At 42.4% G+C, this 17,917-nt stretch overlaps 1 protein-coding gene across 8 annotated transcripts in view; it reads right to left on the bottom strand.

The window, feature by feature from the left end:
• The window catches only part of CLEC16A (C-type lectin domain containing 16A), a 241,250-nt gene that overhangs the window by 212,391 nt on the left and 10,942 nt on the right, over positions 1-17,917 (bottom strand). For 6 of the 8 annotated variants that reach the window (XM_053554134.1, XM_053554138.1, XM_053554136.1 and 3 more), the window contains exons 2-3: positions 14,913-15,041; positions 4,748-4,881 (exon numbers count right to left, since the gene is read on the bottom strand). In XM_053554134.1, coding sequence (XP_053410109.1) covers positions 4,748-4,881; positions 14,913-15,041 — 263 coding nt within the window. Of the gene's footprint in view, positions 1-4,747; positions 4,882-14,912; positions 15,042-17,917 lie in introns of those variants that run through there. The other 2 variants (XM_053554140.1, XM_053554139.1) reach the window with 2 other exon arrangements.

Here is a 17,917-nt window from a genome sequence, read left to right as displayed (position 1 = left end):
AGGGCTGTGATGAGGATTAAAGGAGATGATGCACAATAAGCACTCAGCTGCCATTATTCTTACCAGTATTATTGGAGATTCAAAATCTCAACTACCATACTCTTAGGATTGAACAATTACTCCTGGGTAAGTATGAAATTAGCCATCAAGTTGTTTGGAGCCAACAAGTCAAATGCACCTGTTAACTTAAGTCAAGCATAGGGTTTCTTTTTTGTTTGTTTGTTTGAAACAAAACCTCACTTTGTCACCTAGGCTAGAGTGCAGTGGCATCATCATACCTCACTGTAACCTCAAACTCCTGGGCTCAAGTGATCCTCCTGCCTCAGCCTCCCCCCAACTCCCAAGGAGCTGGGACTATAGGCCTGTGCCTCCTTGCCCAGATAATTTTTACTTTTTTTATTAAAGGTGGTTATCTTGCTCTTGCTCAAGCTGTTCTCAAACTTGATCTCAAGTGATTTTCCTGCTTTGGACTCCCGGTGTGCTAGGATTATAGGCAAGAGCACCAACTACACCCAGGCAATCAAAGTGTTATTGTAGTGGCCGGATGTGGTGGCTGTGATGCCACAGCACTCTAGCCTGGGCAACAGAGTGAGACTCCGTCTCAAAAAAAAAAAAAAAAAAAATATATATATATATATATGCGCACACACACACACACATACACAGGGTGGACATAAAGTTTGCGTGCAATTTAAAATAGTTTAACACAGTAATTTGCACACAAATTTTATGTATACCTTGTATATATATAATTGAAGCACATTTCAAATCTCCAAAAACAACACATGGAGCCATCTAGGGGCTCAGGACAGTGACAGAAGCCACGACATGGGCCCATGAATGGGTCCTCCTTGCACACTAGTTCTCTGGGAAAGCCACTGTGCATTCCTGAGCAGGCACGGTGGACAGGCAGACTATCTATAGACTTAGAAAAATGGTTTCCAAAGTCTCCTGATTATAACAATTCCTGAGGAAACTCCTGGGGCCTGTGACAAGTGAGGAGTCAGTGGGTCCCAAGAGTCTTCATGTTTTTTTAAATGAAGTTACATATATACATATTTTAAGTACACATACTCATGCATTTTTTCACATACAGACCTCACAAACCCAAGGTGCCAGCCTGAGGAATTTTTACATTTTCACACACTGCCGGCACCACCCAGATCAAACATATGACTTTTCCAGATCTTCAGAAGGTCCCTCACTTCCCTATCCCATCAGTACCCTCTCCCCCAGAGGCAACCCCTATTCTGATTTCTATCACCATAGTCTCTTTTTGCCTGCTTTCAAAATTCTCAGGATGCCCATTCCCTGGTCTGGACTCTTGCTCACCCCCACATCTGAGGGTTATCCATGCTGCTGCCTGCATGCTGGTAGCAGTATATTTTTCTTTTCCTTTTTTTCTGCTATATAGTATTTCATTCTCTGAATAGTCCACGATTTATTTATCTACCTAGTACCTAGCTTGAAACGTGCATCCCAGGTGATTGTGATACCAGGAGCACTTCTTTCTCATTTTGTGTCATTCTGGCTATGACTGGGGACAAGTGGGGACAGATAGTGGGCTGACAGGAGAGGGACTATTGGAACATGTTATTGAGACTTATTGTAACTAGCTAGTGGCTTGCAGGCCACCAGCTGCACAGACACCTATGTTAGGTGCCTCAGATGTACAATGGTGAGGCTCCAGCTACTCCCCAGCAGGGACTTTTCCAGAGCCTCCAAGAGATGACTCTGTGGGTGGTGGGGACCACATGGGGGCAGTGGCAGTGCCTCTATTATTGGGCTGGGATTTTTCTGCTACCCCCTCACTGTGTAGCTGACTTTCTGTGGTGTCCTTTTCTAATAAACCGAGGAGTCTGTAAGTAATCTCAGTCTCTCGGGGTGCTATGACTTAGGTCACCAAACCCAACAGGCAACAGGTGCATTTGTGAATAGCTGCTTGTAATAGTGAAAAACTGGAAACCACCTAAATGCCCATGGTCAGGTTAAACAGATATGGCACACCAAGATGCAGCTCTTGAGTCTCAACCAAGTAGGGTTACATGATGGGACAATGAGAAGGTTGGGAGGGTGGGAAAAAAGCAAACAGCAAAATGATTTGTGTACAATGAACTGATTGGGTGAGAGTCCATGGAAACTTGATTTTCTATATTTTTCCAACGTTTTGCTTTTTGTTGTTGCTTTACAATAGGGATATTTTCTTTGTATAATTAGAAAATAAAAATTAAAACAAAGGTCTTCAATCATCCTCACCTCTTGCAAATCTACGTTCTGTAAACAAGCCTGTTTTTTTGCAGGGCTCATAGAGGAGCCCTGGTGAACTGTCTGTGAAACAAGGGGCATCTGCCTGGGTCTCTCACAGTGGGGTCTCTCAGTTTGTTCCCAGTACAAGAAAAGCTGCTCATGCTGCATGGTCGGCCATGTACGCTGTGTGATCTCACTCACATGTAGGACTAAAACAGTCAAACTCATAGAGTGGAAAGTAGTGGGCGGTAACCAGGGGCTGGAGGAAGGGGAAACGGGGAGGCAGTGGCCAAAGGGCACAAAGTTTCAGTTATACAAGATGAATTTGCTCTGAAGATCTAATGTTCGGCACAGTGACTACAGCCAACAATACTATATTACATACTCAAAATCGGCTAAGAGGATAAAGCCTAAATATTTCTACTACACATACACACAAAAGGTAACTATGTGAGGTGATGGATATGTTAATTACTTTAATTGTGGTGATTATTTTACAATGTATACATATATCAGATCCTCAAGTTGTATACCTTAAATACACACAATTTTTTAAAAAGCTACATAATTGTGCCACCTTTATTCCATCAGCCCTAACTGGGCTCAGAAAGGGTCACCAGAGAAAAGCCACTGAGGGGCTGTACAAGTGATAACACCAACACCATGGGCACTTCCCTCCTGTCAGGCCCCATGCTAAGCGCTGCACACCTGCTCTCCCTGCTATTCCTCAAGTCCCTCTATTCCCAGCTACTGTTATCTGTGCTTGACACAAGCAGGGAGCGTGGACCTGGTTGGCCACTGCACCACAGTTTCCCCTCTCAGAGTTTCCAGAAATGGCACTTATTTCACAAAACAGGAGCAAGTTATCAAGGTAAACCACTTAAAGAGACCAGAGCTAGCCATGTGTCAAGTTGTGGTCTGTGGGGCACGAGCACCACCTGGTGGCTGCTCAGAGCCACTTTTCAGCACCTCCTTCCTCTCCCTTTCCTCACAGGGAGGGATGTCCCTATCTCTATCTCCTTCAGTGTCCTGAACACATCTTCAAACCTGTCCTGAAAACCTACAGCCTGCCTCTGATATATACCTTTGGCCACCTGCCTCTCTCCCCTACTTCTTGCAGGTAGGGCCAGGGGCTTAGGACCTAGTGGCCAAGCACAGCAAATTAAGAACTAAAGCAGAGTTTCTCAACTTTGCCACTGTTGACATTCAGTGCTGGATAGCTCTTTGCTGTAGGGTCCCGGTCCTATGCACTGCAGAATGTTTAACAGCATCTATAGCCTCCATTCCTAGATATCAGTAGCACCCCCAGGACGGCTCTAGACATTGCCAAATGTCCCCTGGGGGCACACACAGCCCCTGGTTAAGGATACCTGAGCTAACTCTCCTGGAATGAAACTCATTCTCTATTCTGGCCCCATCACCTTGTGCCAGTGACCCAAACTTTCTTGGTATTAAAATGACATCAATAACACCTGCCTCTCAGGAATGCTTGTTACAGATAAAGAAAAACTGGAGCTTAGTGAGGGCAGGTATTAAGCTCAAGGTCACACACTCTCTAGTCAGGCAGCAGGACTGGAGCAGGAGAGGCAGATGCCAAAGCCCACACCCTTGCACAGTCTTTGGTCAAGTTCTTCCCCACCATGCTTCTTCTAATACTTATTTCATGGGCTGATCATTCAGCATCCCCCTTTAATATCAAATCATAAAGAAGAAATGCAAACACCCCCAGAATCGTTCAGCAGAAGGCAACCCTCCCTCAGCCCTCACAGTACCATGCCAGACAGAGAGAAACTCAGCATTAGGAATTGAGTTGTGTCTGTCCCAGATACATATGTTGAAGTCCTAACCCTCATTGTGACTAAAGGTTAATGAAGTAATAAGGATGGTGGCCCTGGGCGGCGCCTGTGGCTGAGTCGGTAAGGCGCCGGCCCCATATACCGAGGGTGGCGGGTTCAAACCCGGCCCCGGCCAAACTGCAACCAAAAAATAGCCGGGCGTTGTGGCGGGCGCCTGTAGTCCCAGCTACTCGGGAGGCTGAGGCAAGAGAATCGCTTAAGCCCAGGAGTTGGAGGTTACTGTGAGCTGTGTGTGGCCACGGCACCCTACCGAGGGCCATAAAGTGAGACTCTGTCTCTACAAAAAAAAAAAAAAAGAAAAGGATGGTGGCCCTATAAAGAGAGAAAAACAACTAGGTCTCTGTGTGTCCCTCTCCACTCCTGCACAGGGAAAAGGGCACACACAGCAAGAAAGTGGCTGTCAGCAAGCCACAAAGAGAGCCCTCACCAGAAACCAACCCTGAAGGCAGCTTGATCTTGGAATTCTATCCTTTAGAGCTATAAGAAAACAAATTTCTTTTATTTAAGCCACCTATTCTATGGCATTCTGTTAGGGTCGCCCAAGAAAACTAGTACACACAGTAAGCACAGACATACAAAAATCATCCAGACTACACCCCACTGATCCCAGCAATACAGAGGCAAATGTCAAGGAGTGTCCTTACAAAGTGACGTCTCATGACTGATATTCTCAAAGAGGATGTTCAAGGTCTGAAGCAGCTGAACACACACGTAACGGCCCGATTTCTGCCGCAGGATGTTCAAAAAGAAAACAAACATATTCTTCTCCAGGAAAAAGCTGAGGAGAGAATAGAAAAAAGTCAGTGGTTTGCTTCCTCAAGTGGAAATTGAAATCAGACTCTAGTTGTATGTACAGACCTACCAGCAAACAAAGGCATCTGCACAGATGCCAGATTGTGCCCCTCTTGTGGCCTCAGCTCCCACACCATCCACTTGCCAAGATGCCATCTTCCATCATGGCTAACACACAACTATTCAACTCTCTGTCTCCAGAAGGAGACAGCAGTGCTGAAGAACTTCTGGTAAGCAGTGAACTAGATTTCTGACAGAATGAGGAAGGCCTTTACCGACTAAATGATCATATAGTCCCATGCTTGTAAACCCAACAAGCAGCATTTTCTATCAATATTTGGTATCCTTAGTTTTCCTTACTAAGCCTCTTTCCTTTATTCTCCACATTTTTGAGTGTTAAGAAAAACAATTAACTGGAATCCTCTGCAAAGAGATAAGATAATGCTAAATATTAATATTAATAGTTGTGATCCCCAAACTGTCAAGTTTGTGGTTTTCACACCTAGAGGGAAGGAACTGGAAAGAAATATATAGGTACTAGGCGGCACCTGTGGCTCAGTGAGTAGGGCGCCAGCCCCATATACCAAGGGTGGTGGGTTTGAGTCTGACCCTGGCCAAACTGCAACAACAAAATAGTCAAGCATTGTGGCGGGCACCTGTAGTCCCAGCTACTTGGGAGGCTGAGACATGAGAATCGCCTAAGCCCAAGAGCTGGAGGTTGCTGTGAGCTGTAACGCCAAAGCACTCTACTGAGGGCAACAAAGTGAGACTGTCTCTTAAAAAAAAAAAAAAAAAATACATAGGTACTAATATGATGGAGAAAGCCCTAGCCAGTTCCCGAGTCTACTTTTCTTTCTGATTTTCTTAGTCTGGATAGGATATTTCTTTGCAAAAGCTCTGGCTTTTGGAAGTACAAGATGGCTCTTTTAGTCTTGAAAAGGAAGGAAATAGAACCCCCTAATTTCCTTCTTTAAAGGAAAAAAATAATGTTTCTAGTTACATGTTCTCTGAATTCATAATCTCTCATTTGGGGTACTGAGAAGAAATCCCTGCAGTCGTGTGGGCCTGCTGGTTGACTTGGTTTGGGTGCCTCTCTCCCCTCATCTGTCATTGCCACAGTAGTGGCAGCATGGATGGGGTACTTGCTCAATGTGACATAACTCCTCTTTGAATCTACAAAGACTAAATGAATTAATATGACCTAAAGAAGCCCCCTAAAATCTTTTCTGACTCTGATTCTGAGAGCCTGTCTGCCTTGACCTCTAGAGGATTTCTGTCATGTGACCTACTTGTCTACCTTTGCCTTCAGCTAGTATAAATCAGGGACTCCCAAGTATCACCAACAAACGCATTGCTGCACAGTGATGAACTTCAGAACTTGTTAGATCTCTATACCTAGGATCGTGACCAGGGATTGATTTAGCAGGTCTAGTGTGAAATTCACAAGCCAAAACTCCCTGGGGAGTGGGTGGGTTGTTCCTTGGAAAAAGTTTGATTCTAGGGCTGGGCAGGAAAAGTATAAGATGAGCCAGGAGCACCTTATAGTATCAAGAAGAAAGTGCTCAAAAAAAACAAAGGGACCAGAGTATGTCAAAAGGACACAGGAATCAACTTGAAAAAGCTCTGGGCAGTGGCCTGTAGCACAGTGGTTACGGCGCTGACCACATGCACCAAGGGTGGCGGGTTCGAACCGGCCGGGGCCAGCTAAACATCAATAACAACTACTACAACAACAACAACAAAAATAGCTGGGTGTTGTGGTGGGCGCCTGTAGTCTCAGCTACTCGGGAGGCTGAAGCAAGAGAATCACTTAAGCCCAAGAGCTGGAGGTTGCTATGAGCTGTGATGTCATAGCACTGTATAGAGGGTGACATAGTAAGACTCTGTCTCAAAAAAACAAAACAAAAACAAAACTTGAAAGAGCTCAAGAGCTCAACAGCCAAAGCTAAACAATTTGGGCATCAAAATAAGTAACACAGTATGGATTATAACCCAAAGTATGAAATAATATCCATGAGTCCCTATCAATATAAATAAATGATTGCACAAATAAAATAAATGGGTAGAAGAGACAAATCTTTCATCTAGAAGAATTTCAAATAATAATCTATATACTCTTGGTTTCTAGAAGGTACAGCTTAATTTCCACTCCCTCATCTTAAAAAGGAAGTCTAGACTCAGTGATTGTCTTCTAAAGAATAGCATAAAGAAAGGAAAAAAGGCTAACTTTATAATAGAAAAACCAGACAGACATCACCTTCACCAGGTGATGAAGGTTAACAGCACCAGTAATGTCATGTGGACATCAAAAGTGCTCTGCCTATGATGGGATGAGAGGAGTACATCACCTCTGCAGCACTCTTCCCAATAGCACCCAAGCTAATCATGAGAAAAACACCAAACAAATCCAGAGTAGGGCACATTCTATAGAAGACCTGGCTAGACGTCACAGCACTCTACCGAGGGCCATAAAATGAAACTCTGTCTCTACAAAAAAAAAAAAAAAAAAAAAAAAGAAGACCTGGCTAATATTCCCGAAAACTGTCAAGATCATAAAAATAACAAGAAAATGTCACAGACCAGAGAAGACTGGTGAAATGTGATGACTAAATGCACTGTGGGACCTTGGATGTGTTCCAGGGGTAGAAAAAAGATATTAATGAAAAAACTGGCAAAATCCAAACCACGGATGGAACTTATTAATAGTAATGTGACAATATCAGTATCTTATTTTTGACAAACATACCCTAGAAATATAAGATATTTACCATGCAGAAAGCCAGCTGAAGTTTTTTATATGGGAATTTTCTGTATTATCTTTGCAACCTTTCTATAATCTAAAATTATTCCAAAATTATAAAAATTTACTGAAAACAAAATTTTCTTGGGACTCCACCGGAGAGCTATTTGAGAATCACAGGGACTCTAAGAGCTCAGTATTTTTTTTTCTAAGATTACAGATAGCCTAAGTCATTATAGTAAAGGGAGATTCAAATACACATATAAATGAATCACTCAAGGATCCTTAAAGGAAGCTAGTCCACTTAATAAGCAACATCTTACTTTACTACTCACATGTTTTCTTTCAGAGATCATAGCCAGTGTTCACAGGTTAGTATTTTAAGGAGTTTACATTTTCCACAAGTAGTTTATTAAATAACCTAACTGTTGAAAATACAAAGCTATTTTGAAAACCAGTTCAGGATATCTAATAAGTCAGGCTGGAAATGGAACATCTTTACTTTTTCAAAATGAGTTTTGAAAGTGGCCTCTATATTTATAATTGAGAATACATACACACGTGAAATCTGTGTTTGGTGGTTTATTTTGTTTTGGGTTTTTTTTTTTTTTTGAGACAGAGTCTCACTTTGTCACCCTTGGTAGAGTGCCGTAGCATCATAGCTCACAGCAACCTTAAACTCTTGGGCTCAAACGATTCTCTTGCCTCAGCATACCAAGTCCCTGGGACTACGAGAAACCAGGTTACACTGATTGCATTTGTTAGGTAAAGTCCCTCTTACAATGGTGTCTTGCCCCCAAAAGGTGTGGCACACACCAAGACCCCACCCACCTCCCTCCTTCCCTCTCTCTGCTCTCCCCTTCCCCCATCCCCACCGTGTCCTTGTCATTAATTGTCCTCATATCAAAACTGAGTACATAGGATTCACGCTTCTCCATTCTTGTGATGCTTTACTAAGAATAATGTGTTCCACTTCCATCCAGGTTAATACAAAGGCTGTGAAGTCCCCATTTTTTTAATGGCTGAATAGTATTCCATGGTACACATATACCACAGCTTGTTAACCCATTCCTAGGTCAGTGGGCATTTAGGCTGTTTCCACATTTTGGCAATTGTAAATTGAGCTGCAATACGCAGTCTAGTGCAAATGTCCTTATGATAAAAGGATTATTTTTCCTTCTGGGGAGATGCCCAGTAATGGGATTTCAGGATTAAATAAAAGGTCTAGGTTGAGGGTTCTTTGAGGGTTTTCCATACTTCCTTCCAAAAAGGTTGTATTAGTTTGCAGTCCCACCAGCAGTGTAAAAGTGTTCCCTTCTCTCCACATCCATGCCAGCATCTGCAGTTTTGAGATTTTGTGATGTGGACCATCCTTGCTGGGGTTAGATGGTATCTCAGGATGGTTTTGATTTGCATTTCTCTAATAATTAGGATGATGAGCATTTTTTCATATGTTTGTTAGCCATTTGTCTGTCTTCTTTAGAGAAGGTTCTATTCATGTCTCTTACCCATTGATATATGGGATTACTGGCTTTTTTTCATGTGGATTAATTTCTCTATAGATCCTAGTTATTAAGCGTCTGTCTGATTCAAAATAGGCAAATATCCTTTCCCATTGTGTAGGCTGTTATTGCTTTGGTTGTTGTCTCCTTAGCTGTACAGAAGCTTTTCAGTTTCATTAAGTCCCATTTGTTTATTTTTGTTGTTAAAATTGCCACAGCAGTCTTCTTCATGAAGTCCTTCCCCAGGCTGATATCTTCCCGTGTTTTTCCTATGCTTTCTTTGAGGATTTTTATTGTTTCATGCCTAAATTTAAGTCCTTTATCCATCTTGAATCAATTTTTGTGAGCCTTTGTGGGTCCAGTTTCAGTCTTTTACATGTGGATATCCAATTCTCCCAGCACCATTTATTGAATAGGGAGTCTTTCCCCCTCTGGAGGCTCTTGTTTGGTTTATCGAAGATTAGGTGGCTATAAGTTGTTGGTTTCATTTCCTGGTTTTCTATTTGATTCCAAATGTCTATGTCTCTAATTTTATGCCAGTACCATGGTGTCTTGACCACTATGGCTTTGTAGTACAGCCTAAAATCTGGTATGCTGATGCCCCTGGCTTTGTTTTTATTACTAAGAACTATGTGAGCTATACAGATTTGTTCTGGTTCCATACAAAATGCAGAACCATTTTTTCTGAAGTCTTGAAAGTACAATGTTGGTATTTAATAGGGACAGCACTGAATGAGTAGATTGCTTTGGGAATAATAGACATTTTAACAATGTTGATTCTTCCCAGCCATGAGCATGGTATGTTCTTTCATTTTTTTGTTTGTTTGTTTGTTTTGTTTTGTTTTTGTAGAGACAGAGTCTCACTGTACTGCCCTCGGGTAGAGTGCCGTGGCGTCACACGGCTCACAGCAACCTCTAACTCTTGGGCTTACGCGATTCTCTTGCCTCAGCCTCCTGAGTAGCTGGGACTACAGGCGCCTGCCACAACGCCCGGCAATTTTTTTGTTGCAGTTTGGCCAGGGCTGGGTTTGAACCCGCCACCCTCGGCATATGGGGCTGGCACCCTACTCACTGAGCCACAGGCGCCGCCCATTTCATTTGTTAATATCCTTTGCTATTTCCTTTCTGGGATTTCATAATTTTCTTTATAGAGGTCCTTCACCTCTTTTGTTAGGTATATTCCTAGGTATTTCATTTTCTTTGAAGCTATGGTGAAGGGAATTGTATCCTTAATTAGCCTCTCATCTTGACTGTTATTACTGAAATTACAAAATTTCAATACAAAGGCTACTGACTGTGGACATTGATTTTATATCCTGAGACACTACTATATTTTTTGATGACTTCCAGGAGTCTTGTGGTTGAGTCTTTGGGGTTCTCTAAGTATAAGATCATATCGTCAGCAAAGAGGGAGAGTTTGAACCTCTTCTGCTCCCATTTGGATGACCTTTCCTTGTCTTGCCTAATTGTATTGGCTAGAACTTCCAGCACTATGTTGAATAGTAATGGTGACAGAGGACAACCTCGTCTGGTTCCAGTTCTAAGAGGAAAAGTTTTCAGTTTTACTTCATTCAGTAAAATATTAGCTGTGGGTTTGTCATAGATAGTTTGGATCAGTTTCAGAAATGTGCCACCTATGCCTATACTCTTCAGTGTTCTAATTAGAAAAGGATGCTGGATTTTATCAAATGCTTTTTCTGCATCTATTGAGAGGATCATATGGTCTTTATTTTTGCTTCTGTTAATATGGTGATAACGTTTATGGACCTGCATATGTTAAACCAGCCTTGCATCCCTGGGATGCAACCTATTTGATCATGATGTGTGACTTTTTTGATGATAAGCTGTAATCTATTGGCTAGGATTTTGTTGAGAATTTTCGCATCTATATTCATTAGTGAAATTAGTCTGAAATTCTCCTTTTTAGTTGGGTCTTTTCCTGGTTTTGGTATCAGGGTGACGTTTGCTTCGTACAACGTGTTGGGGAAGATTCCTTCTTCCTCAATTTTTTGGAATAATTTCTGCAGTACAGGAATAAGCTCTTCCTTGAAGGTTTGATAGAATTCTGGTGTGAAGCCATCCGGACCAGGGCATATTTTTGTTGGAAGATTTTTTATTGTTTCTTTAATCTCAGTACTTGAAATTGGTCTTTTCAGGAGCTCTGTTTCTTCCTGGCTAAGTGTAGGGAGAGTGTGTGATTCCAAATTGATCCATTTCCTTCACATTGTCAAATTTCTGGGCATAGAGTTTCTGGTAGTATTCAGAGATGATCTCTTGTATTTCTGTGGCATCAGTTGTTATTTCCCCTTTATCATTTCTGATTGAGGTTACTAGAGATTTTACTTTTCTACTTCTAGTTAGTCTGGCCAAAGGTTTATCTATTTTATTTATTTTTTCAAAAAGCCAACTCCTTGTTTCATTAATTTTCTGAATGATTCTTTTGTTTTCAATTTCATTGATCTCTGATTTAATTTTGGATATTTCTTTTCTTCTGCTGGATTTCGGCTTAGATTGTTCTTCTTTTTCCAATTCTATAAGATGGCTTGTGAGTTTGTTGACGTGCTCTCTTTCTGTTTTTTGAATGTATGCATCTAAAGTGACAAATTTTCCTCTCAGAATTGCTTTTGCAGTATCCCACAGGTTTTGGTCTTCATTGTTGTGCTCAAGGAAGTTAACAATTTCTTCTTTTATTTCTTCCTGCACCCAACTGTCATTCAACAGAAGGGTGTTTAATTTCCACGCCTTTGTGTGGGGCTGAACATTTTTGTTAGAGTTGAGTTCCACCTTTTGTGCCTTGTGGTCTGAGAAGATACAAGATAAAATTTCAATTCTTTAATTCTGTTGAGATTTGTTTTGTGTCCTAGGATCTGATCAATTTTGGAGAATGTTCCATGGGGTGATGAGAAGAATGCATATTCTTTTATCTTTGGGATGGAGTGTTCTATATACGTCTATCAAACATAGTTGTTCTAGGGTCTCATTTAAGTCCCTTATATCTTTGTTTAATTTCTGTTTAGAGGATCTGTCCAGCTCTGTAAGAGGAGTGTTAAAGCCCCCTTATTAGAGTGTTATAGGATATCATATTGCTCAGACTAAGGTCTGTTTCAAGAATCTGGGAGCATTTAAGTTGGGTGCATAAATATTTAGAATTGAAACGTCTTCTTGTTGTATTTTTCCCTTGATCAATATAAAGTGACCATCTTTGTCTTTTTTCACTTTATTTGCTTTAAATCCACATGTATCTGAAAATAAGATTGCAACTCCTCTTTTCTTCTGAATTGTTTGCCTGAAAAATTGTTTTACAACCCTTAACTCTGAGTTTAAATTTGTCTTTTGAAGCTAGGTGTGTTTCCTGCAGACAGCAAATGGATGGCTTGTGTTTTTTAATCCAGTCAGCCAATCTATGCCTCTTCAGTGGGGAATTCAAGCCATTAACATTTATTGAGATAATTGATAAGTCTGGTCATCTTATTTTGTGGGAGTCCATTGCTTTGTTTTATCTTTTGCATCATTGTGGAGGTTAGGTTCTGTCCTTTAATTTCTGAGTTCTTACTTGGCTGTTGATCCATTGTGATGGTCAGTGTTTAGAACAGGTTGAAGTATTTCCTGTAGAGATGGTCTTGTTATGGCAAATTTCCTCAATGTTTGCACATCAGTAAATGATTTGATTTCTCTGTCAATTTTAAAGCTTACCTTTGCGGGATATAGAATTCTGGGCTGGAAATTGTTCTGTTTAAGTAGATTAAAGGTAGATGACTACTGTCTTCTTGCTTAGAACGTTTCATTAGAGAAGTCTGTAGTCACCCTGATGGATTTGCCCCTGTAGGTCAACTGGCACTTACTCCTGGCAGCTTGAAGAATCTTTTTTTTTTTTTTTTTTTGTCTTGACTGAGAAGCTCAGTTAGAGTTGAGGCAACCTGGGGTCCGACATCCCTCTGAAAGCAGTGTGTCAGAATCTTTGATGATATTTGGGAAATTTTTATTTATAATATTCTCTAGTATGGCTTCCATTCCCTTGGGGCATTCTTCTTCCCCTTCTGGGATACCTATAACTCGTATGTTTGAACGCTTCATGAAGTCACATAATTCTGTCAGTGAATGTTCTGCTTTCTCTCTCTTCTTTTCTGCCTCTTTAACTATTTGAGTTATCTCAAGAACTTTGTCCTCTACCTCTGACATTCTTTCTTCTGCATGGTCTAATCTGTTGTTGATACTTTCTATTGCATCTTTAAGTTCCCTAATTGACTGCTTCAGTTCCTTCAGCTCTGCTGTATCCTTTCTATATTATTTATATCATTCATCTCTTATTTGATTCTGTTTTTGGAGTTCTTTGTGGTTATTTTCCACTTTATCAGCAGCTTCCTTCATTGTTTCCATCATTTCCTTCATTGTTTTCATCATCTGTATTCTAAATTCCCTTTCTGTCATTTCTAACATTTATTTATAGGTGGAATCCTCTGCAGTAGCTACCTCACGGTCCCTTGTGGGAGTTGCTCTGGACTGGTTTTTCATGTTACCAGGATTTTTCTGCTGATTCTTCCTCATGCGTGTTTTCTTTTATCTGTTTCCTTGCCCTAATTTACCTTTCATTTCCTCTTGCTCTTTAAGTTACCATGCCTCTGGACTAGAGTTTCAGCTGCTGGAGGGATTGGATGGAACGAACACATGCAACCACTTGCCAGTTCTCCATTGCTTTTGTCCTCCTCATGGGGTCCAGAAGTCTCTCATTGACTCCCTGTATCACCAAAGGGATGTTTCTAGGCAAATCCCACCAGCCAGAGATGCCTGGAGTCTTCTCTCCCCAGTCTCACCACACCCAGTTGCAAGGAAGCTGTTACTAGGCTTGCTCCTCCTCCAACACCTGGCTTTTTTAGAAATGGGGTCTCGCTCTGGCTCAGACTGGTCTTGAACCTTGTGAGCTCAGGCAATCCGCCCGCCTTGGCCTCCCAAAGTCTAGGATTATAGGTGTTAGCCACCATCGCCCAGCACAATGGTTGTTATAACCGAATCCCAAGTCTTTCTGCACTAAGCTATGGAGCCAGGTCTATTTGGGTGGCAGCTCATGATTTTATAGCCTTTTAACTATCCAGCAGATACACCTGTCTTTATCCTCTGCTAGCATTTATTGAGTGCCTACTTGGTATCAGGCACTAGACAGGAAACTTTCTCTCTCCTTTAAAGATGAAGAAACTGAGGCTCAGGGAGATAAAGAGGCTAGCCTAAGACTGCTCATCTAAGAAGTACAAGAATGGGGAGAAACCACTCAGGGACTCTAAGTGTAGGCTGTCATTTCACTGCTTACCAGGTGTATGACCTTGAGAAAAAATGGGGAGCACTTCAGCACTTCCACCCTGTGGTATATGGGAGACTTAGCTGGACTGTCTTCTCAGGAGCTCAACACTGTGCCTGGCCATCAGTAAACATAGTAACTGGGAACCCTCAGTGACTTCCCCAGGGCAGAGTCCTTTCTGTTCATATACAATCTAACCAACCAGGACATTTTCTCCTTTGGGGAAATAATCAGACACTATTTGGAGGAAAGTTATCCATGACATTTTTAGGTTTTGTGGAGACACTCATTTCCATGACTTCCCCATTTTTAGCTTGCATTTCTACAGTATTTCAAGGGCATTTTTTATAGATATAGATAGATATCTAGACAAGACCAAATTAGCGTCAAATCCTGACATCATCAGGAATGACTCATGGCATACATTTACAAAAACATTCAAAGGAAGAAGAATCAAAAAACACAAAATCATTAGAAACCCTTACTCAAATACAGAACTGTCATTTTGATCCCCCCAAATCAGGATCTCAGTAATGGAGCGGATGGTCTCCACTAGCAGGTTCCGGTTCTGTTCTGTGACTGTGGTGTTTTTGGTCAAAACATGGTACAGATACCTGAAAGAAAGTAGAGAAAAAGAAATTAAAGATTACCAATTGAAATGAAATCCAAGCTCAGTGATCACTGGCAACATTTTGGCAATAACAGGGCAGTACATTTTCAGACTCAGCACAATTTCACATTCAGATTAGAGATAATTTACCACCCAAGAAAAGTGGCAGACAATGTTTTAGAGCATTAAACAACTAGATACACCAACTCATACTGAGACAAAAGAATCATCAAACCCTATTCTCAAATTTCAGAGTGCAAGAGAATCACCTGAAAAGCTGGATAAAGCTAGGGCTACTGGAGCCAACCCGGACATTCAGACTCAGTTGGACGTAGGAAAGAGCAGGCATTAGCTCCCCAGAGATTCGATGCCAGTAGAACAAGAGGAGACCCAAATGCCTAACACAGGACCCACTGCCGAGATTTGGATATAGCTTAGGGAGGGTGGATCCCAAAGCCAGTAGCTAGGATAAAAATCATATCAAGAGCCCCCTTGGAGGCCGAGCATGGTGGCTCACGCCTGTAATCCCAGCACTTGGGAGGCCAAGGTGGGTGAATTGTCCTAAACTCACAGGTTCGAGACCAACCTGAGCCAGAGTGAGACACTGTCTAAAAAAATAGCCAGGTGCTGTGGCGGGCACCTGTAGTCCCAGCTACTTGGGAAGCTGAGGCAAGAAGATCATGTAAGCCCAAGAGTTTGAGGTTGCTGCGAGCTATGACACCATGGCACTCTACCAAGGGTGGCAAGATGAGACTCTGTCTAAAAAAAAAAGAGTCCCCTTGGAGTGCCCATAATCCCCCCTTGAAGTGCCGTATGCCTATCAGAACTTAGGGCTCAAATGAGGTAGGTGGTTTTCAGTCCAGGAGCAACCATCTTATTTGCTGAGAATAGATTGTTAAATTCAGAGTTAAATAGGCTAGAGTGGCTACAATGCCAAACTTCACCCATCCAAAGGCCTAGAAGCCAGCCGTTGGGGCAGAGACAGGAAGTCACAGTCAAGTCCTCAAGACCTCTGCTGGCACTGGGGAAGACCAAAACAATCACCAAGGCCAGTCCTGAGTAGGGCAGGACTAGCAGCCTGGCTGGGTGCCCTGAGAGTGCCATCTGACACAACTTTTTGGATGATTCCTCCAGGGCCTACAGATCCACGTAACTTCTCCTGCCAAGAAAGCCTCAAGCTTGGAAAGGAAAAGAGGACACCCAGAGGAAGTGACTCAGGAAAAGTCACCTTCAGATTCTGTTTATGGCCATCTTCAGTTTTTTTGCAGAGTGGACTGCTGGTGCGAATAAGCATGGAAAGATTAGATGGGATCATTCCAACTATGATCTCTACAAATGGGTAAGCTATAAAGAAGTAGAACTTTGCAGATGGAACAATAAATAAGAAGCAATCTGCTGCTTAAGTCTGGGGTTTATATAATATTGTTGCTGTGTGGTATATTTTCAAGGCAATATAATCAAGCACTTAATTTAATTCATCAAAAATGGCATGTAGGCTCAGCATCTGTGGCTCAAGCAGCTAAGGCAACAGCCACATACACCTGAGCTGGTAGCTTCGAATCCAACCCAAGCCTGCCAAACAACAATGACAGCTGCAACCAAAAAATAGCCAGGCGTTGTGGTGGGCGCCTGTAATCCCAGCTACTTGGGAGGTGGAGGCAGGAGAATCGCTTGAGCCCAGGAGTTGGAGGTTGCTGTGAGCTGTGATGCCATAGTACTCTACCCAAGGCAACAGCTTGAGGCTCTGTCTCAAAAAAAAAAAAAAAGAAAAGAAATGGCATGCAGTTTTTAACACACAATAATAGAATATCCCTCCAAAAACACAAATCCTCCACCATTTGTGGCCAAATGCATGAATAGGGCTGCATGCAGGAGCATGAGGACAGCTGCCCTCTATGATAAGGTAACCCTACAACACTTGAATCACGCTGGAATGAACCATGTGGACCCCAGTGCATCTTCTGCAAGAGACCTAAAGGTAGAGTTTTTCAAATTTAAGTTGCTCCCTATCCCAGACCCATTGACTTTTAGGTGCAGGGCCCAATCCCTGAAGTTTGACAGCCACTGCACCATGCCAGCTGTGGCTATCAGTGACATTGTCCATGCAGTGCACAGGAGGCCAAACACCCTGCCAAGGATAAGGTATTGTCAGCAGTGTGGGGGAGGGGCAGATGCTCCTTCACTCTGGAAGTTTCTTCTGTGTAGAGGATGACATCCATTAGTGTCACACTCCTGGCCCAATGGAAGTCAGTGGCCTGAGTGAGTGGCTCTGCTCTGAAGACCCTCAACAAGGACATGAGAGTTTAAAATCTTTAGGACTAGGTCTGACTTCAGTTGACTGGGCTTTCTGCCTAGAATGCCCTTGCTGCCCTCATCAACTAGCAAACTCTTATCCACATTTCAAAACCCAGCTCAAGCACTTCTTGGTAAAGTCTTCCTTAGAGAAGGCTCACTTCCCTCGCTCCCCACCTCAAGACTGCAAAGATCACCCTGATCTCCTATGATCTACCTCCCTTACTAGATCTGAGTTCTTCAAGATCATCATCATCTTATTGTTTTTGGTGACCCCAATATATTCCAAATGTCTGGTACACAGCAGGTACTCAACACGTGCTGGATGAAGCAGGGGATGGTCTTCACGAACACAGATGCTCTGATCTAACATAGCCAAGGGTCCAAGTGCTACACACACCAGTGACAGCACACAGCTGTGGTGAAGAGTTCCGGCTCTGACCTCTGGAAGACTTGGGCTGGATCCCTGGCCCTGCCTCTTCTACACTGTGGTCCCAGACCAGGCACTTCACTTCTGTGCAGCTCAGATTCTACAAAATGATGGTAATAGTCAGGGCCTCCTCACTGAGTTGTTCCAGAGAGTCAGTG

The sequence above is a fragment of the Nycticebus coucang genome, chromosome 12 (genome assembly GCF_027406575.1).
Source record: "Nycticebus coucang isolate mNycCou1 chromosome 12, mNycCou1.pri, whole genome shotgun sequence".
NCBI lineage: Eukaryota > Metazoa > Chordata > Mammalia > Primates > Lorisidae > Nycticebus > Nycticebus coucang.
This window is presented reverse-complemented; position numbering and strand designations above follow the sequence as displayed.